The sequence below is a fragment of the Ptychodera flava genome, chromosome 21 (genome assembly GCF_041260155.1).
Source record: "Ptychodera flava strain L36383 chromosome 21, AS_Pfla_20210202, whole genome shotgun sequence".
Lineage (NCBI taxonomy): Eukaryota > Metazoa > Hemichordata > Enteropneusta > Ptychoderidae > Ptychodera > Ptychodera flava.
Genome location: NC_091948.1, coordinates 27,192,815 through 27,215,159, shown reverse-complemented (window position 1 = coordinate 27,215,159; position 22,345 = coordinate 27,192,815). Strand labels below are relative to the sequence as shown.

Below are 22,345 nucleotides of genomic sequence, written 5' to 3'. Positions count from 1 at the left end.
TGGTAGCAAATTCCCAAAGACAATAACAGCGACACTGGGAGCTATGTTCATATGGCGCGCTCGAAGCAAGGAGGGCAGCGCCCTCAAGCGGCAGATTTTCCGTACTATGTCGGTCTGTTAGGCTGATATATGTTGTACATGTACACCGTTGAAGTTTTGCCGTAGCAGGTGATGTTTGAAGCAGCTTCAATAGGGCACCAATTCATGTGAAACGACAGAACACATGATCAGCTAAAATATTGTGGGGGCTTACTCAAAATAAGTATTGTCATTTTTTCTAATATTTACATATGTTGTGCTGTGATCAATTTCAACAAACATAAACAGAAAAAGGGGGTTTCCCTCCTACTTTTTGAATGAGGCCCCCCCCTATCCAACGCCTTTTTCCAATTGTCATTTTCGATGATTTCAGAAAATTGTATGTCCAAAATTTGGCTTGGAATATTGTCATCTATTTCATTTTTGCATATGTTGTACTCTGTTCAATGATGTAAACAAAAATAAACAGAAAAGGGGTTCCCGTCCTACTTTTTGAGTTAGGAGTGACCCCTACCAACTGCTTAATGGAGCTTTTTTCAGCGAATATTGTCTTTTTATTTTTTGCATTTGGAAATAGAGAAAACCTAAGAAAATGTGTTGTTTCTGACTGACTTTCTATGGGAAGTGCCATAAAAATAGAAGTTATGGATTACGTTGATATTGGCCTTCATAGAAGAGGGATTGAGTGAACAAAAATATTGTGTCTTTTCAGCGTAAATTTCTAAAATTTCCGCTTAAAAGGACCATTCACGAATACCGTGTCGTATGGTAATGAGCTCATGCAGTTGGACGGTGCATTTCTAGAATGGTGATCTCTTTTGCATCATAAGATTTTTAGCCATTGTTATTGGTACATACATACTACACACATACATACATACATACTGTATACATACATACATACATACATACATACATACATACATACACACACACACACACACACACATACATACATACATACATACATACATACATACATACATACATACATACATACATACATACATACATACATACATACGCTTACATGAAGATCGATATCAGCCAGCGCGTAACATTAATGCCATGTTGCCTTGGTGATGTGTCACACAGAAACTTTCCCACACTAGATATGTTACATCCAGGAAATCCATGAAAAATAGATAATTATAAAAAATTGCAGTTTTTTCCTCAAAGGCCCTCATGGCGAAGAACCTTTCATGAACGTGTCAAGTAATCAGAGTCAGATCTCCATCTAAAACGTTATTTGTATTCAGGAAAGATTCATTCCCTTACATGTATTGTTTGTGTCCGTGTATAATGTTTGAACGGCTATAATTAAGAAATAGATACGATTCATTCGCAAATTAAAAGTTCTGTGATCAAAGTAATTAAATTTTTTACGAAAAATTTTGTTCTCAAAAATGATCAGAAACCTTGTCAAAAATCTTTCATCGTTCTGTGACGAAACCATACAATTTTCCAAGGAAATGGAAACGTCATTTGTATTTGTCACTCAAATATCATATTAACATCTTTTTGTTTTAGCTTCTCTACAATTTCTTTATCAAAGAGTTCGTTTTGTGCGACGGTTAGATGGTTCTTCCAGTCTCCTATGATACCCTTGCGTAGAAATGGCGACACCTTCTCATCTAGGGTAGCTGCGTTGAACTGTTCCCGACTTCCCTTGATTTTTTCAAACGAGATTGATTCAGCTATCTTCGCCACTTCTTCGTTACTCTCCGATTTCCCGATGAATTTGGTTATTTTCCTGAGAACGCTGACGACATCTGCCTTCATTTCTTCATACGTAACGTGGAGTACGTTGTCGTCCAGTCCCAGATCGCGCCAGTCGCAAACGTGATCCACGTATGACGAGTAGAATACCTTGCCCTGGACGAACCTCTCAACGTACTCGGCGAAGGTTAGGGAGAAGTTGATGGGTGCGAAAGCCTTGTTCATGTTGAACCAAGACACACATACATCTTTCGGGTTTCGCGCGATATAGATAACTTTACATTTCGTCTCTGCTCGCTTGGGGGGAAAGTACTTCAGCGGCAGGTGACTTTTTATCAATCGCGGCGATGGTGCGTCGACGCACTTTTCGAAGCCTTCTAGTGAGGGTCGTGAGGGAAGCTCCAGGACGGGAACTCGGCCGTTATCGGTTATCTTACAGGTGCCCCAACTGTCACTCATTTTGGCCACCGCTATTTGCATCCAGTTTGTGCCGGACTTCGGGTAGCCGACGATGAATACATCGTCGTGTCGAACCTCGAACTCCATCAGTTCCTTCACCCGCTTGACCGTCATGCCAGGTGGTAGAGGAAAACCTTCGTGAAGGAAGATATTACAACCATACTCCTCGTTGTACGGAGAATAATCGGCGATGCCGGATGAATTCATGGTCGGTGTGTGTCTGACAAAGGTGACTGCTAGAAATGATAATTTTCTTGCTCGATTATGTTTTTTTAAACTGTCACATGATCGGGTATCGTCCACATCTTGTTTCAATCACATTCCATCAATTAAATAGTTTAGGAGGTGCTGAATGCTGAATTATATAACCACATATTCCAATGAGAGTCAACTTTTGTTCGCTTAGCTATTTGAAATAAACTTACGGTGAGATACAGATAAATGTAATATATGGAAACATGTTTTAGTGGTTTGAGGAAAATTATAGTTCGAGATGAAAACTACCTGTTTTCATACATACATAAGCAGAAGTTCTCCATCGTTTTCTATCTGCTCACATATTTTTGGTTACTTGGACTTAAAGATTCCCAATTGATCGCAATCGCTATCGCTATCAAGGATAGTTGCCATGCAGTGAAGTTCTGAGGCTCTCTGTCAAGAGAGGAAAATAACCTTGATGAAAATGCCACGTTTCGGAAAGCTACGTGCTTTTTATTGTAACTCCTTTTACAGAAATCTGTTGAATATTAAAGACGAGAGTTTTTTTTGGTAAAGACATACATATGGAAACAAAATTTGTCAGTATGGATTTGTGCAAAATGTGGACTCTAATTCCTAACTTTCTGAGGGCGTGCTGTCGTCCAACGCAACCCTTGAGAGCCCAGTTTTGATGAGGAGCGACCGTAATGAAAGATGTTTGCAAATCGCGCTAAATATACAGACAAACATCCATAAACATGGCAAGTTGTTGGTCTTTTTCTTCCCGTGCATGGCAACTAAACATACAAATGATCGATAAAGGCGAAGTTGTTTATTACAGCGTGATAAAACGTTTGATAATGTTTCGGTTTTATTGCAAAAACATTTCACAATCTGTCATCATGGGGAGGTGATTTTGACGGTCGCTTCAAACAGGGCTGGTGCCTGCTGACGTCACACTTCTATATCATTAGTATATGAAATCAATAACATTTGACAAGATTCTTGGCGAGATTTTCGGACATAGAACTATTTGTAGTTGACGACAATTTTACGATTGTAAATGTAACAATTACATGTCAAAAGGTAGAGTAAGAAGTGTGGGTTGTCTAACAGACGTAATCTGTCCAAATTTCTAGCGCCAATGGGCACTATTATGACGATTGACGCCATTCTTAAAGCTATGTGTAATTTACCGGTGCCTAGCGCAGACGCAACTCCATCGAGACGCTTGAAAAATTGGTCCCTTTATTGGGGTAGATCTGTGCTTTAATACTTTGATGTAAGTAGAAATACTCCAGCTGACTAGCAATATTGAAAGAAGGAAGATTGCATGTGACTCTGAAGTAATAATTCGCGCGACACCAAAACATGGAACAGTGAGAAAAAAGTACAAAGAACAATCTGCGTATAGTTTGGAGATCGAATCGTATTTATTGAGAGCTGGTGATGAAACATCCTATCCACAAATACATGATTTTTGAAAAATCAAAATTAACTCTGTCAGTTCCTGGTATTTTCGATCCCCCGAGTGGACGTTTTGAAAGGTTCATTCAGGTTCATTCTTCTGGACGAGTTTATCATCCGGTTTGTCCCTGCGCAGATCCAGCATGTATAGGCAAGTGATGCAATCACTCAATTTTCTTGAAGTACCTCTTGCAGACGACGTCTCCCACTTCAAAAATGAAAAGCAGCTCGCCATTCACGATCCGCCTAATTTGTACATAATTGTCGTTCGGATCCAACGGTCGAACCACGAAATTTTCGCCCTCCATCGTTGGCATGGCTTTTCTGCTGCCGCCGTTGGGCCGGATGACTTGGTCGGTAACTTCTCCAAGCTTATACTTGTTGACGAAAACCCTCCCTGGGGCGACGGTAGTCCTGAACACCCAGAAGCCGTCTTCTACCGATCCTTCTAGAATGGGTATGGAGGCAGCGGCTCCTTTACGTTCCTTCTCGGACGTAAAGCCTATGGCTTGCAGGTACTCATCAAAGTTTTCGGAGCGATCAAATCGCCACTTCCCGGCGAAAATAAAATCTGCCATATTTCGTAGGAAAGCTCAAGGTTATTCACCAATGTAACGTTGAGGCTGGGTTCCTAAAGAAATTCTCGCATCGAGTCTTAAACCCGTTGAATGCTTATAAGGCGTGAGTATATATACCCTCACCTAAGTAGTAGCGTGGGGGTAATAGGCGGATGGTTGTTGCGAGATTAAGGGCCGTATTCCTTGCGTAACTATACACACTGAATGCAGCGCCACCTACACACTGAATGCAGCGCCACCAACAAAGTTGGGTCTCATTCTACCATATCATATAGATATCAAAAATACATATAGAGCTATCGTTCGGTCCTCAAGGCTTGGTTAGGTCGGCGTAGTATAATCTTTCTTTCGACGGAGCGTCTCTGCCCGAAGAAGCACCCTTGGCTGTTGAAGCTGATATCGAGGTTGCTTTTTGTTCAGTGTTTGTTTTTTCAGGCGCAACGAGAACTCTAGATCTGCCTGGTTATCTTGAAATATATTAAAGTTTTCTTCTGCGGTGATGTGAACTACTTCTTCTAAAAAGGAAAAAAAAGCAACAACATATGTTTAGATTAGAATAGCTTAGGTCTATGCGAGAGGGGAGAAGAAAAAAAAGAACTTATATCTGGTAAACATCTAGTGTGTCTGACTGAATTAGTTATGAGGCATAGGCCCTGGAAACAGAATTTACCTTTCGCTTTTTGCGGTCAAAACATGACTATATGCGCTTTATTTATGAGCAGAATCAAGAGAAGATGAGTTCGTCTGCGAGTGAAGCACAGCTTTGTCACGTCCTTTCGACGCAAATTTCTAAAAACATTCCTCTGTTGTGGGATTTCACGGACATTGGTGCTCTCCAGGATTACATAAAATAATGAAATCGCACAAATTACCGAATTATGGATTCATGCCTTTGTAGATTTTAACGAGAAACTTCACTGTCCATTTACTTTGAAATCGATGGTGTTGATGCAATTTTAAATTCATATTTTTATTATTTATTGTCTTACCGAACATAGCTTTTTAAATGTGGTGATATGTTACAGAGGTCATTCACTTTTATTCTGCATAAAAGTCAATGACCAAGTTCAGAATTGTGAACAAAGTGCGATATTGATACGGACTGTGAGAAATCAAACAACAGCGATAGGGACAGTGAGAAATCAAACAAGAAAATAATTGTTCTGGTGTTTATCGTGTTAAGCCGTTGCTTCATAGTAATGACGTATTTATGGCCAAGTTTCATATCAACGCGTTTATGAAACTTGGCCATAAATACGTCATTACTATGAAGGGACACAGACATGGACACTAATGATGGGGTGATAACTGTAAGTGAATGGCCACTGTACAGATTGTATATCGGAGGTGTAGACACCAGACGGGAGGGTGGACAACACTTGGCAGTATGTTACATCTTTGTGTAAGAAATAAACGGTGTTAACTTTGAAGACTATGAGACGCTACACTGTTTCTTTATCCCAACGTCCTCTCGCTAGCTATTCCTTTGAGGGGGACGGTGAGCGTTTGGACCCACAAATCGGTGCAATAAGCGGACGCGGTTCTTAGGCTGCATTCACAAATATTGATACTTGTAGGGGTGGGGGTGGAGGAATCGCGATTGAAATCAATATCGTCGAAAATTTCAATCCCCCATCTTTTTTTGAAAAAGATAAATTTATTTCAACAAAGTCGCAAATAAAACAAATCTACATAACTGTGAATGCGTTAAAATTAAAATGCAACTTGTCTAAAAAAACAAAAACATCAGTCATTTAACTACAAAGATCATCATATAAATGCATTCAGGATGCATTCTTCTCCTTCAAGTCTTACAAGGTTTTGAAACTTTGTGATAAAATCCTCAGCTTTGTTCATAAGTGAAATATAATGTATTCATCCATATGAAGAGATAGAATTTTAATTGCATAACATCCCCCATCTATGTAGTAAAAATTGTTCAAGCGGCTCCCTCAGCATATAGGCAAATATCGTACACGCAGTAAAAATAAACATGTATTGCGCTCAGTTGTGCGCGCGCAAGTTCATCACTTAATTTGTATGATGTACGCATACATATTCTGTAGTGACATTTGAAATGTAGTCAGCAGTTTGTAGAGCCATATTCAAAAGGCAATTTTTTACATCGATACATTCATTTTTAAATGCAATAGTGAAAGTTTTGGATTTATTAGTCAAAGTCGACTTTAGTTTTATGCCACATAATGAAAAACTGAGCACGGTGACCTACCCCAAAAATATTTTTAAAGTACAAAACGACTTAGGTGCTACTGATATTAGTTTAGAAAATTGAAAATACTGGAAGATTGAAATATTACATCAACTAACACTTTTTATCTCTGAAATTATGGGTGTAAAATGGCAAATTTAGTAAAAAAGTAATTAACACATTTTTTTTCATTTAAATTTACATGAAGAATCTTTGTCGTTCAAAGTTTTTATTTTGTGTATTGTACGGTGAGAATGTGAGCATTTAATTCACCACAGGAACTTGAAATGAGTGGTTTTTATATATTGATTGTAAGTAATTTTCGTGAAAAATTGACTTTCCATCGTTGATTTGTAGAAAATCACGCACGGTCACTCAATCCTTTTTTTCAACTTTTGATTATTCTAAATACCAGAATTCCAAAATCCTTAATTCAATAGTGTGACAGTAGCTTCAACTTATCCGATCGTACATTCTTAAGCAAACAAAAATTGCAAACGTAAAATGTTGATATTTTTTCAGTAATTCTGCTTTTTGTATCAAGTCCAATCTCTGTTTTACATTGTATCATGTTGGCGTATACAGTATTCAACCTATCAACACAATCAACATTAGTGTTTTCTCTGCATTTTCATTGAAAGGGGCAATTTCTGTCAAATTCATCAAAATTAGGGGGCAGACTTGACATTTTAGGGGGAAGTCACTGTTGATGTTAATTTGGCCTCCGTAGGAAGCGTCTCCTCGTCTATATCATTAGCTATCGATCGTCACCAAGTTCAGTTTCGTCGTCTATGTCGCATGCAGCACCCGTACTAACATCGACATCATGATGTTTGTCAGCTTGTGATGTGCTCGGCTGCTCTCCATCTTCTGTTGATTTGTCACCCACAGGTTTCCCTGGCTCAGACTTTGACGTATTTGTTCCCTTGCACATGATTTGGTCTGACTTTGGGGTTTAAATCATGAGAATATGCCCCGATCAAACGATTGTGTTTCATTATTGCGATCGACATCGATCGTCACTGCAGGCTGCCTACACAATGCATAGATCGCATCATTATTTTTAAAAGATGCAAACAAGTGCCAACAAAAATAAAATGACGAGTACGATCAAATAGGCCTAACAAGTATTTCGCGCAGTTGGAGCCGTAGTAAGCAGGCCTAGTACTGAAGAATGCAATATATTCTTCCTAAAAATATCGAACATCACTGAATATGGTGAATCAAAATGAATCCAACTATGCTGCAATGACAACAACTTTCGACAATAAATACGTAAGGATAGAGATGGCACGCTATACTATGGCCTACGTAAATCAAAGAGTGACCCACCGTTGAACTTCTTTGACGCAAACTTATCGGTAGGGTAGAACATCTGTTCATGAAATTTGCATATGCATTGTTTTACAATTCTACTTGATTTGACCTGGTAGAAACAATATCTGAACTGAAATAAAATGTCTCTTCTTTGTTTTGACACGACTTGATAAACAGTAAACTTTTTCTCCGCTATTTGCAGTATGGCTTATGCAATGTTTCAATGCAACCACGAACAAACGGTGTGGGTGAGGAGGGCGGCTGTATCCTGGAAATGGAAAAAGTCCATTTATGTTGTGGAAATGAATGATATGACGTAGTTATTAATATTTTGAAATTAATGTAATATTTAGGAAATGCAGAGGTTAAAGGCTACTAGCAGATCGAACGAGAATTTTAATTCAGGAATTAGGTATTGCTATTGTAAATAATATAGATTCACTGGCCTTTGAAGACGTTATTAATTTCTCTCAATGTAATTTCTGATATAATATATTAATCGTTTCAATAAAGTAGAACGCTATGTCAAAGAGCTTAGCTTTGTTACCAGCAAAGCATTTGTGTAAACTCGATGGAAGAATTAGCATCGTAGGTCAAAGTATTCAACTGTGCCGATAATCCCTGCCCCCATGTAAAAGTAATGGTTATCCCTTGAAAGGGTCTCAAGGGCACTTCTTTCCAAAATCGCTCTCAAAGCCGTAAACAAGGTGAATTTTGAGATAAAAACAAACGATCAACAAAATCCTTACTTGCCATTACGAAAGGTCGGATTTCAAGCCTGTCAGAAAATGCACAAAATTTAACTTACTGTCACCGTCATCTCCAACACTAGATTTATGATATAGCAATGTTGTCTATTGTTATGTCAACGACTAAGTCAACCAATTTTTTACTTTTTTTCTAAAATCCGGACCAAATTTACTGGCGCTGGTGGCGCGATTCCTGGAAGGGTCTGCCCGTCCCAATTAAGGCAGTGGCCAACTGAAAACCTCCGGCGGGTATAGACAGTCCGTTGATCGATTTTCAATTCTGCCGTTAGCTTTCAAATGGAAGAAGAAACCTTTGATACAATGGATATCAGTGATGGGCGTCAACGCATTTTATCGTATTCAGTCGGCGGAAAATATCCTTTGAATAATGAAATTAGAGAGCAGGAATGATGACTGCCAGAATTGTTCTTTCTTTTGTTTGTTGTGGATCGTCAGCTGACAAATCCATAAATACATGTTGTATCTTAACGAGAGTTGAGACATTTTCAGTGGTTTACGGGAAAAATACTCGAATCCTTCTTGTTCCTCGCGATTCAAATTTTGTAATGTCTTGAGATTTATGTTCTCTTAAGTTCAATGCAAAAACACCTCTTTGTTTTGTGCAGATGGCAGACAATGGCTCGAAATGTGCAATTTGCGCAATCATGCAGTCGAGAGAAACTGTTATTTCCACACTGTCGATCAAACACCTCCAGTGGCCAGGAATGTGAGAAAACCCTGTCACATATGTGTAATGTACACTTGTATTGCTGTCCGTTGCATTTCACGACACTGCCTCTCTATTATACAACACAAATGAGAATTAACTGTTGTCAAATGTTTGGGTCAAACCGCAGACAACTTCGTTTATGCTATCTTATTGTCACGTATGCGTTTGCTTGAATGTAGTAAAACTAACATATGTTTTAATGCGTGGAGAACGGTTACCAAAGATAGCCCCAGTGTTGTTTGTTAAGGGTTTAACTGTATAAGGCCAAAGTAAGTAAATTCTTTGTTTTGCGTCCGCGCGCGCCTAGGTTTTTGGAGATTTTTCGGAAAAAAAACACAAACTTTCCTTTCAAACTTTCGCCGTTGATGGCGCTATTTTGTCGCAAAACAAGTCGTGGCTTTTAACTTTGCGACAAAACACTCCTTTACGGCAGTCAGATTTCACTGATGGACCATGCGGTGACGTAAAACAGTACTCTCTCCACATTTACCCCTGTCGATACTCTCAGCCTCACGCCTGGGCCTCACGTTCTCGCTGTCTGTTGTGGCTTTGCCTGTTAAGGGGCTTTGTCGTCACGATAAAAAATGGATGAAAGCAGGGAAATAATCGAAGTTAAAAAATAGGAAACCTTTGCATGGCAACTTGAAGGCATGGTCATTGCGAGCAATTGGGACTTGAACAGAGAGAGAGATTCAGTCGGCCGATTGGACTTGGGTACCACGATTCAGAGAGTATGGCAGACGGAAAAATCGGAAAGTGTTAAGGCCTATCCTAGTTAATTGGTCTTTTAGGTTTGCCAAAAATTTGGTTAATTCGTCCATTTTAACTTGAAACAAAAAATAAACCAGTGATCAGTCCTGTAAACGAACGGCCTTTACGTACTTTTTTGTTCAGTTTGGGTATGGGAAAGTATATTAGAATCCCTCTGTGAAAGTTCAAACTTGTAGTAGGCGGTCGTAGCTGCTCTTGAAGGAGGTCACACTTTCTGCATTAATGACATCGGCTGGTAATTTATTCCAGGTGTCAACAACTCTTGCTGAAAAAAGTACTTTCTCGTGTTAAGTCGAACGGTTAGTTTATGAAGTTTGGGACAGTGTCCTCAAGTTCTCGAGTCGGCTGCTAACTCAAGTGAAAGGTTACAGTGGTCATGGCCTTTGATAACTAATTCTAGAGTTGAATCATGTCGCCGCGAATTCTTTTTTGTTCAAGTGTTATTAAACCAAGCTGTTTAAGTCTATTTTGATAATTGTAGTGTTGGAGTTTAGGTATTATTTGCCGTGCCAAGATTTTTATGTCCTTTTGTAGCCATGGTGACCAAGCTTGTACTGCATGCTCGAGCTGTGGTCTCACAAGTTGCTTGTAAAGACGAAGAATGACATTTTTTTTTATTTGATCGACAGTGATCGTTTGAGAAGATCAACATTCTATTTGCTTTTTTGCAAACTTATCACATTTGCTTGAAGGTTTTAAGGTAGAATGAAGTAGATCGCCCAAGTCATTTTCTTCAGTTGTATGTCCCAGTGAAATATTGTTCATTGAGTATTTATTGAAGGGGTTGTTGTAGCCAATATGCATCCGCCAGTGTTCACTCATTTTTTGTAGCTTGTCCAAATCAGCTTGTAGAATTTCAGGATCACAACAATTTCGCAAGGGATGATATGTCTTGGTATTGTCAGTAAATTTTTGAGTTCAGAACTAATTTCACCGCCAGTATGATTGATGTAGATTGCAAAGAGTACTGGTCCAAGAACTGAACCCTTTGGGACACCACTTGTGACGTATTCTCCATTCAGATGATGCTCCATTTATGACTACTCGCTGTTTTGTATTTGTCAATCATGCTTTGACCCACTGTAGAATATTTCCATTTATGCCATGATACTTCATCTTTTCAATCAATCTGGGGTGGGGTACTTTGAAAGTGCAAGGAATATAGATGTGAAGCGTCAACCTAAATTTGGGTCTGATAGGTCTGTGTGTGGAGACTGACAATTGCGAAATGCTTTCTTTTATTTGATGGAAAGGAAAGGTGCTGGTTTTACAGATGGCCCCGAGGAAGCTACAGGGAATACTTTTGTCAATTATATCACCAATTTCTTCTTCTCTCTGATGCCCCATCTTTCTAAAATTGAATGCAGAGGCTACAAGTTACAATTTCTGTTTGGTGTTTTCTTTCAAAACAGACACCTTTCAGCAAAACTATGACATTCCATCAGAGAATAGACGTAACAAGAAACTTGAAAGAAACATACAAGAACTTGAGGACAAAAGACCACTACTTTATACTGTTATAGTGTACCCATTCCTCAAACTGTCCAGATTTAAGTAATTTGATGAGGCTGTCAAGTTGCTGTGCAATGGTATTGACATGTGGACACTTTGAATGCACAAGAAAGAAATCTAAAACTAATAAGAGAAAAGCAAACGTCAAAGAATGACTGTTTATTTTGATCCATTTGTTATGAAAATGCATACAGTGATCATACAGTGTGTCACACTGTGACAGGAGTATTCATGTGGTTTGAGAAAAATTGTCAAATAAAGGCAAACAAATTTTGTGTTAAATTTTCTGTGTGTGTTTTTTAGCCGCTTACCCGCGTACCTTTTAGGATTTTGAGTGGACGCAAAACAAAGAATTTACTTACTTTGGCCTAATTATGTTGATAATAACAGTCATCTACAAAACCAGCACAAAACCCTGCAGGTAGAGGACCACCATGGGTAGTAAGTGTCAGGTATATTTCATGGACTTTCATATGCATATAGACGCACGGTATTGTCATTTTCAGTCGATAATATGTCCAGAAAGTATTGCCTTCGTATTTCATGAAATACATTTAAAATTCACAATTTCAAGAATTCACACCAAGATTCGAGATAAAGTTTGCAATCGGAGAGTTGTGAAGTGACGAGCGATAAATTCTTTCCTTATTTATTTATTTATTTATTTATTTATTATTGCAACCCCTTTAAAGCAGGGGCTCACTAAAAAAACAATAGGAGCAGCAAATTACACAGGGCACTGGAAAGGCAAATGAAAAGTTACTGAAGAGCTAGTTGAAAAAATCTAACAAAGAAAACAAGCCATTATTACCAACCCAACCATATTGTTAGTGACCTCAAGCTGAAAAGGAAATGTTAGTGAAATGTCTTCCTACTGTCTACTATATCAGTTTATAAACGTCTGAAAAAGTTGCCGATTTCTTTGTAAAGATCTTTCTTGTAATCTTTGTAGAATAACCCGGGAACAACATATTAACTCCTTTCTTTCTCTGAAATCCATAAGTCACTTCAACAACATTTCTTCCGTATCAGTCACTAATTTTTGTCTTTTTGTTGTGGCACATTTGAAAGAAAATTTTTCCAATGTCTCATTTTCTCTTCCACAGCGAGCAAGCATGTACAACCATCTTCATTGCTTTCCCATCTTCTCTTTTCAAATTTTAGACCAAGAGTATACGATCTTGCTTTAAACTTGAAATCATTGATAGATTTTATGTGTAGGCTTGTGTTTCATGGGCTTGAGTCAACACTATAGCAGCAAAGCTTCCATCTGCCATAGAGGGCGATATTCACGTGTCATCGGTCATCCGATGGTGAGTCAGATTCTGCGTGCCTCCTGCCAACCTGTCGGCCGAAGCACAGTGGCAACGTCATCACACCGTTCAGGCAAATCAAAATATGATGATACGAAATCACAGGTGCAAGTTTAAGGTCGATACATCAAGTCCTATGACGAGTTTTCATGTTTAACTTTCAGACAAAAATACTTCGACGGGTAGGTTTACCATTTTACATCTACCATGTACCATGTGTACATACTTCCTGATCGTGACTGGTGCTGGCACAACCTTCCCATCTAAGTATCGTACTGAGGCTGTGTCGTTGACCCACTTCCAGTATATTGACCGGTTATTCGGGTAACATTTCTTCTCTTTGAGGCGATAACTTTGCCTAAGATCGATCTATTTTCACAAGGTCGTAGACCGAATGAAACACATGACTAACGTGTATTTTTCAACATACCGGTATGTCTACGGCAAAGTTCAATCCACAGGGACTCGTGAACCGATTCTACAATACTGAAATTATAACAATTTAAGACAGGGCCAAAGGGCAAGACGATCTTATAGCCACCTTTATAAAAGCACAACAAAACAACCCAGCCACGTAGAGCTAGGTAATAAGATGGAGGTAGAACTACCTCCATGGTATTTAATAGCTAGTTCTCTGCGTCGATCAGCTGTTCACAGTAACGTATGTTCTACGGTCCAGCCCACCACTGACTATCAGCACTGTCGTTGTGGTCTGAGGCGAAGGCATAAAGGAGGATTGCCAAAATAGCCAACTTTGAGATGTTTAGCAGCTATTCAGCTGCGAAGTTTATAGCCTCGACACTCACGATATAATAGTTGGATCACCAAATAGCCAACTTTGACATATTTAGTAGAGCTAAAAGGGTTTACAGCAATGACTCAAGGGATAATTAGCGGCTATATTCAGCTATTATGTGTGGGACCTCATGTGGAAACAATAATAGCTTCTTTGGGGATATTGAGCAGTATTAAGCTATTTTTCTGTTCTGATACTGAAATCCCTGGTTATTCAGATATTCAAGCTAATAGCCGTTTTTAGCGACTATTAGCCAATGTTAGCGGGCTATTAGCTGGCTATCAGCTATTTTCTTATCAATTTAATTCATGTAAAAACTTTGCCATATTTTTCCATATTAATTTTGCCATGCCTGCAAACTTATACTATCATCATGCACGCTTGCGCACACCGAATGAGGTGACACATAATTCGTAATTTTCTGATTTTTTTATTACATTTTCAATATTTGCCTATGAACTTTCGGAAATTACACTCTGTTTCTAACTCAAGAAGTCCTAAAATGTGATCAATGTCCTCCCCATTGGTTATAACCACTCCTTGCCCATCTGCCAGGCTTTTTCCAGCTTTACTGCTGAACAACCGAGTATTATTACCTTGAGTCCCCTTTCTCTGTGTGATGCCTCTGTGGTTGTCTTTAACCCTTTACCTGCCAGACAGTATCACTTTCCCATCAGCCAACCAGTGAAAATCTGTATTGAGCCAAAGCCATAAGTAGTTCCACCCATTTGGCTTGGTCTGTTCCAACGACTGTAGTTCATAAAAATCATGTTTATAGTACCTGTGATTTCAGGTGCCTTCAAATGTTCAATTTTTAGCTACTATGGACTATATTCTATGGAAGCTATTGAGATAGGTATCTGTCTGGCGTCTGTCGTCAGTCTGTCTGTCTGTTTGTCTATATGTATGTATGTATGTATGTATGTATGTATGTATGTATGTGTATGTGTGTATGTGTGTGTATGTCTGTCTGTGTATGTCCATTTGTGAGGATGTCTGTCCACTCAAATATTCTGAGAACCGCAGTACTTACAGATTTGATATTTGTTGTGTAGATGCAACATATGATTATGACCAACTACATTTTTTTGGTTTTTTTTTATATTGTCGATATTATGCAAATTAGCTCCAAAAAAGCCATTTTTGGTAAAAAATCTTCTTCTTCATAACCGCTGGTGGTATACAGGTCCCCTAGTGATAACCTTACTTAAATTTGTTCAAACTGTGATGAAATATGCAAATTTGTATTCATTAAAACTGCTTGTCCTATAGCTTTGATATTTGGTATACAGGTTCATAGGGATGATCAAAATATGATGATGGAATCTACAATTTTGTATTTTGGCACAGTTTTTGCCATTTTTGGTCAAAAAGTTTGTTTCTCAAAAAAACTACTCATCTGATAGCTTTGATATTTGGTGTATAGGTTCCTTGGGGTTATCTTCTGAGTGTGATATATTGAAATTGTGATGGAATATTCAATTTTGTATTTTAGGGGTAATTTTGCCATTTTTGGTCAAAAAGTTTTACAAAAACTGCTTGTTTGATAGCTTTGATATTTGATATGCAGGTTTCTAGGGTATCGAAATTGTGATGAAATTTTCAATTTTGTGTTTTGGAGGCAATTTTTACCATTTTTGGTCAGAAACTTTGTTGCTCAAGAGATACTTATCTGATATCATTTTTGTGAAACTGTCTGTACAAGTGTGAAAGTGTGAAAGATGGATGGCAAAGACACTGGAGGCATAGATGACAGTTTTCTATGCTTGCTATTGATGAATATCTGTGTACATAGGGGTCTGTAAGTATGAGCCATACTGAAACAATTCTTCTGCCATAAGAATACGCTGTATTGCCAAAGGACCTCTGCACAGAGTATATCTGGTATTATGCTATTTACATCCTCTATACTATCCACGTCTATAGTAGCTTCGGGGACAATGGCCCTGTTTTAAAATGCACCAAATAGGACATTTTGTACTTCACTAGGTTTAACAACTTGACGTGATGGTGAAATATGAACTTGGCAGGAAAAGGGTCGATATACCGGTACTTTGTATTAATCTCTGCTGCTTTGCTTAGTAACATGGATTGTTTCATTACAATACTTCACTGTAACTAAGCAGACTATCCAAGAAAGAAAGTAAGACATTGCCTCGGTGTTTTGTCATGGACCCTAGAGAAGTGGTTCTGTGTGGCAATAAAGAGGCTGTGCCATGTCAATGAAGGAGCTAGAATCTTGTGTTTTAGGTTCTGTTAACCAAAATCTAATGATAACATCATACCCTTGACTTTGAAATATATGCAAATGGCAAGTTCGCCAAGGGCAGAACTCAGGCTGTAATGGTGATTGGTTAGAAATGAAAGAATTTGAACTATTTATGTATACAAACAGCATAGTTGTATTTGCGAATGTACAACGAATTGTACTGCGAGATTTCCACTTCTGTGATTCATTTCTGTCGAATCCATGTCTGAATTCATATTGTCTTATTCCAGCACAGTTCAGCTTACTTGTGTCTGCCATTGACCCTCAGCTCTTCTTGTATTTCAGTGCTTTAACGAGAGTTCATATTTGTGTGAATTGATGCACACATAGAGAGCTTCTCTTGAGAAGCTTACGATTACATTTTAATTAAACAACATTCAGGATGATATTATACTCACAAAAAGCTCAGTTTATTAGTGACACAGCATTACACAGACTCTTGAAAGCTCACCCATTGCAGATCTTTACAAAGTCTCCACCATTTGACAATGACAGGGAAAAAGAATTTTGCAAATAACAAGTTCATGCTGATCTGTGAAATGTTCACATGTTCATGATTTGTGATATCTGTCTTTTGTTTTGCAGTTTGAATAGTAAACAACTTCAAATATGGCAGCCTATGGCAGAGGAATGAATGCCACGGAAAGACGAGCTTTTGAAATAATATTCAGATGGTTTTCAGACGATGAAGTTCTGTCTCTCATGGCCACAGTGACAAATCGATTGGTGACAGCTGAGACCAGAAGGGGCAAGTACATGTACTGAACAGCTACTGTTTTGTCTTGATAGCACCAAGCACTTCCCTGACCCCAACATTTAACCCTGCATCCCAGTATTTCTCCTGTGTAGTGTAATGATTCAACATTTCGCGGCCAGAAATAGTCTCTTGCTCAAAAATATCTCAAAGTGATAATTCAGTACAGAAGTCGGTGAATAAGACAGCAATTTATTTCCGTTGTAATCAACCGGTGGATTGATACCAGTACCGGAATGTAAAGCTATGTTTGGGTCATGAAATTCAGCTAATCATGTACAAAACTTTGATTTTTAACCCCTTATAAGGATGCTGATTCATATTTCATCTTATCTCATCTTCAAGTTCAAGTGAAGATTTGACGATTCTGAATGTACTTGACACACACATGATGAAAATAGACATATCACATAAAAAATTCTGTATATCCCAGTCAGAATTGAAATTTTTGATACTGAACTTATCAGCTATAAATCTTTGTCTCTCTTTGTTTTTCAAAACAGAAGCTGTTGAGGCTATCCTCACTCACAGTGAGAATGCTCTGCAACTTATGCGAAGACAGAAAATGAAAAGAGAATATTTGTTTCGATATCTAGCCAGCCAGAAAGTCATTGTGTCTCCAGCATATGACAAACAAACCATTATTAAGACGATTCTGAGGCACTGGGGTCGACAAGATCATGAATTTGCAAATATAGATTTGAGTGAGGTAAGAACACTAATGATAATAATAATGGGTTCTTATACAGCGCACATATCCCCAAGTACTTGTACTCAAGGCGCTTTACAAATATCATTACCCCCCCCCCCCCCACTGGACCTAATATGATACCACTCAACTCCCTGGGAGCAAATAACAGCTCACATGTACAGCCAATCAGTGCAGCAGAGCTAAACACACACATTACAACCACTGTCCTGCCAGGTACCCATCACTCCTGGATGGGGAGAAGCAATGAAGAATAAAGTGCCTTGCTGAAGGACACAACACCATGGCCATACCAGGGCGCGAACTCACCATCCTGTGATCGTGCATCTGCTGCTCTAGCCGCTGGCCCATGATGTCTCCGTATCTTGCTTTCAAGCTCGCGCTACCATGATGTTGCTTTGCAGGCTTTGTTAGCAGAAATGAAGAACATCAGAGTTTTCTCCAGCTTTGTCTCACAATACAAAGGGGTAATACCCCCTGTGCTGAAAACTTTGAGGTATATGGTTTTGATTAAAGGGGACCATAATAAATAATGCAAATTTCAGTTATACAAATTAACGTTTTGTAAGGTTTTAGCAAATTAGGTTAAAGTGGATCAAATTACAAAGTAAAAACAATTTCCAGTTTCCTGCCCTTTTCCTTTCAGTAACTTTTTCATATATTAGAAGCTTGCACAAATCATTCACACTTCATTCATGTAAGTTCAAACATAGTTCAGTTTTGTAATTTAGTTTGATTCTGGATGCCAATGGTAATGAACAGAACCTCCAGTTCAGCAGTGCAGACACAAGTATTTCGGCGTTACTTTGAGTCTTTGTGTTGACATGTTGAGGGCGCTCTCACAGCTTGTACACAAGTCTTACTTTTGGCCATGTTTGTACTTTGCAGGTAGCAGAACCAACCCAATCACCACAGAGGCCACAGAACCCGATAGTGCAGAATCAGACACAACAGAATTTTGGTGCACAACAGAATTTTGGTGCACAACAGAATTTTGGTGCACAACAGAATTTTGGTGCCCAAGCTGGTACTGTAAATGTTTTGCAGCAGCTGGGAGAACAGTTCACATCATGGTTTTACAAAATGTTGAATTCTCACAACCCATGTCTCGGGGAACAGCCAAATCAGGAGTGGGGCCCTCACCACTTCTGGGCCGATGTCAAGTTGAAGTTACTCATTGAGATGACGGGACAGCGTCGGTTAGATAACTTTGAGGGCAACGTCCTAGTTTCTCAAAGATTTCTGAACTTTGTGACAACTGAGCAGCTACTCTTCAACCCAAATATTGGTGATTCGGGGATTCGTGTAAAGGAAAATCGACACGGACTGGTTCTAGTCACTGTATGTGGGACTGTGCACCAGGGAAATAACTGCGTGGGAATATTTGAGCAGACGTTTGGATTGGTTCGCGACATAGTACAGCAAAACAACTGGAAAGTTAAAGTAACGAACCTACTGCTACAGGGAGGGGCAGTGGGCAATTTGCCAACTCTCGGTGAAAACCCCCAGACATTACAAATTGAGGGGACATAATAAGCTCTGAAATCTATGTTGGTTGAGCATGCATTCACACATGTATTTACCAGGGTCCTGTTAAACTGGAGATGTTGAAAAATTATGAGTTTGATTAGAAGCTAGTGAGAAATTAGCCAAGCAAATTGACATATTAAAACCAACCTGTACAATGTACACTTCTGCATCCAAACTGGTTAAAAGTTTATTTTTTGTGCCATCAGATAATACTTGGGTAATTCAACTTTACATACAGGGGTATTTTTTCAAGTGCCTTTATGTTGTTTACAAATTTCAGATCTTTTAGTGTACTAAGTACTGTATGAGCCAAGGGGATTGTAATCAAATTCATGATGTGGGATTCTTGCCGACAATTATTTTCCAATGAATCAGATGACTATCATATTTACTATCATAGTGTTCATTTTTTCAGCTGGATTTCAAATGTTGACTACTCAGTAATTTGGGCTGAGTACTTTTCATTTAAAATTCTTGCATCCATGATGGAGATGTGCCTCCTGTGAACTCCTAGACTTACTTAGCCACCATTCAGGAACAGTACATAATGCATATACAGTAGAGAAAGATGTCTGCTGCCCTATTTCAAAAATTCTAAAGGGTGGCCCAACATGAAAGTATATATTTTGTCAGTCACAGTTGTCTAAGACAACACTAAGTCAGTCTTACACTTCTTCAGAGCAACAGCGTTCACAGTTTGTGTCATTTGCCAAACAACTGTTGAGTTGGCAGCGTGCTGATCAAGTTGAAAGCAGAGCATGAAAAACGCTGGGTTTGACACACACGGGAACAATTCTCTCTGAGGTGTCCAAGTGTTACACCATAGCAGTCCTTTCAAGAACCAGAGTTCCAGCAATGAAACATTGAAGATTAGCAAGCAGTGTCCAGCTCTGTCTTGTCCATGCATCTTCAAAGAACAGACTGACCTCTAGCTGAGGCTGTGCCTTGTGATTTTCTTCAAGTTAATGAACTGATACCACTGGCATTATTCAACCTGAGACATAAGGTGCTTGATTGGCCTTCAGGTGATGTGAGCAACAGAAATGACTTCTCTTTTTCCTTGTGTCTCACAGTACAATAAATTACCCACAATGCTGTTTGATTTGTACCAACGACATTAGTTTTCTTATAACTTGTTCAGTTGTGCATAAAAGCAATAATGTGAAGTCTCATGATAATTGACCAATTATATTTATTAAAAGTACGTTTGAAATATTGTAGTATAAATTTCAAAGAAACCGTCAATTAACCATAAGAGTCACATTCTGCAGGTACTATAAATGTCACAGAAGCAAGTTATGACCAACTGAAGGGGTCATTCTCTGAAAAAAAGCTAGCATGTAAATTTATTTTGTCTTTTCTATTTGGAAAAAATCAATATTCTTTTATTTCATAAAACAGGTGCAACTTTATTTTGTATGGCTGAAGACACAATCAGTGGAAAATTTACAAAAATGCTATCTCCTCTCTCAATCAAGAACAAGTTTCTGAATCCTTTAGAATTGAGAAGAAAGGTGTCATTAAAAGTACGTTTTCAGAATTTTTACAACTAGTCCAGGAATTTGTCTATACATGCAAGACATGGTAGACTTAACAGGGGAATCTACGTTGGTACAAATCATGATGCATTATGGGAAATCTCTAGTACTGTGTGTCTGTCTTTGTGATGAAGAGCCTTTGTAACTAGAAGCTGCATTAAATACAGGTTCATTGATCACTGTTTGGAACTATCTTCAAGACATTTTTGAGTGAGAGGCTTTGATATTTTCATGCATGAAAATTATCAAGGATTTTGTAGAGAAAATATGACCCTTGAACTTGCTGATTTATATTTGATTATATATTCGTCCTTTCCATGGGTATTAACTGCACATGTATATGTTTGAAATATCAAGGGCCAACAGATTGGCCTGTAGGAAACATCTCATTTGAGACTAATTATGCTCATGCTATTTCAGGGCTTGACTGTTCAAATGATGAGATTGGTATCATATATTTGGGAGTGTGAATGTGATATTTGTAACATCAAAAGTTAGAGTGCATTATAGTTGTAAAGGCAAAATTTTTGGACAAATAAAATTTCACACTGAATTAGTTTCCAAATATTCAAGCTTAGTGAAAACTGATTATGAATGCCCCTTCATTTCCTGATTTCAGCAACATTGCTGTTGAACTTGTCACTTTTTGGATTTGAAAAGTTAGAGCCCAATGGCATGTTGCTGTTACAATTTAAGTTCTTATTTGGATCTTACTTGTAATTTCACTCCTTCAAAGGTCCGTTGTCTCCAACTTATAGTTCTTCTGTTTTCAGCAGAGGTATAGTCTATCACAGTCCCTGGTGGATAGAGGGACTGTGAGTCTATACTCCTAGTAAGCTCCATGCATTGCACTGCGAAAATGGATAGACCACTGAGGGCGCTGTTCAATCTGCCTTCAGGACAAAAAAGCATACGGATTTGCAAATGTGCTGATGATTGGAAGAATAAATATAAAAACATGACAAGTGGCAGATTTCTTTTATGTGTCATTTGCACATCTTTATTCTATCAAAATATTTCTGTGTACTCTGGTGGCAGTGTTCTCATATTCTTAAAAAGATATTAGTCGTGGCAGTGTTCTCATATTCTTAAAAAGATATCAGTCATGAAAGCATACAAAGTCAGTCTGCCCAAATAAGCGTATTTTATAGGTTATAAGTCTTCAAGTACATGGTTGTTAGAATTTTGAGTCTATTTGGGGAAAAAATAGATTGAGCAAATTCTGCTGTCACGTGGCGCTCTGTAACATCACATTCTTACCATAATGTACTACAATTTTATGCATTAGAGTTTATTTACTATGTGATATTTTGTCAATTTCCCTCGTATAGAGAGGTCAGGAAAGAAGATGAGGAATGGTGTGAAATATTGAAACAATGGATGCCATCTCATTCCATCATAATCAGATAGTTTGTTACAGATACATTGCTGATGTCATGGGTAGGATACGTCTTGTTGGTCCATGTCATGCTAACTTGATTCTACATATTTGATCAAGGTGCTCCAAGCTTCATACAGGCATTAGAATCTTCACTACCATATGATTCTCCAAAGAGCTAGAGACACAACTGACTTTGATTTGACCAGTCTCTCCATCACTAGATGTATGCAGTACAATATTTGTTCAGGGTTTGGGGTTTAAAAGTTACCATATTCTTGCCTGGAAGACAAATATACCTGAGAGGAAA

The 22,345-nt window shown here is 38.4% G+C and overlaps 3 protein-coding genes across 6 annotated transcripts; 1 reads left to right on the top strand and 2 right to left on the bottom strand.

Moving 5' to 3' along the window:
- Positions 1 to 1,111: 1,111 nt before the first annotated feature.
- Positions 1,112 to 2,501, bottom strand: LOC139120995 (sulfotransferase 1C2-like). The gene has a single exon (XM_070685575.1). It carries the CDS (start codon positions 2,422 to 2,424, stop codon positions 1,534 to 1,536), a length of 891 nt encoding a protein of 296 aa, XP_070541676.1. The 5' UTR covers positions 2,425 to 2,501; the 3' UTR covers positions 1,112 to 1,533.
- Positions 2,502 to 3,824: 1,323 nt separating this feature from the next.
- LOC139120994 (sodium/calcium exchanger regulatory protein 1-like) lies at positions 3,825 to 4,637 on the bottom strand. Its single transcript, XM_070685574.1, has one exon. It carries the CDS (start codon positions 4,458 to 4,460, stop codon positions 4,047 to 4,049), a length of 414 nt encoding a protein of 137 aa, XP_070541675.1. The 5' UTR covers positions 4,461 to 4,637; the 3' UTR covers positions 3,825 to 4,046.
- Positions 4,638 to 13,027: 8,390 nt separating this feature from the next.
- LOC139121881 (uncharacterized protein C3orf38 homolog) lies at positions 13,028 to 21,222 on the top strand. Of its 4 annotated transcripts, XM_070687150.1 has the most exons (5): positions 13,052 to 13,243; positions 16,712 to 16,874; positions 17,384 to 17,589; positions 18,478 to 18,572; positions 18,609 to 21,222. In XM_070687150.1, the coding sequence occupies exons 2-5, from the start codon at positions 16,736 to 16,738 to the stop codon at positions 19,120 to 19,122; spliced, it is 954 nt and encodes a 317-aa protein (XP_070543251.1). In that variant the 5' UTR covers positions 13,052 to 13,243; positions 16,712 to 16,735; the 3' UTR covers positions 19,123 to 21,222. The 4 variants fall into 4 exon arrangements, with proteins under 4 accessions (XP_070543248.1, XP_070543252.1, XP_070543251.1 ...); XM_070687147.1 differs by having other exon boundaries at positions 13,028 to 13,243; positions 18,478 to 21,222; XM_070687151.1 differs by having other exon boundaries at positions 13,047 to 13,243; positions 16,712 to 16,884; positions 18,478 to 21,222.
- Positions 21,223 to 22,345: the final 1,123 nt, after the last annotated feature.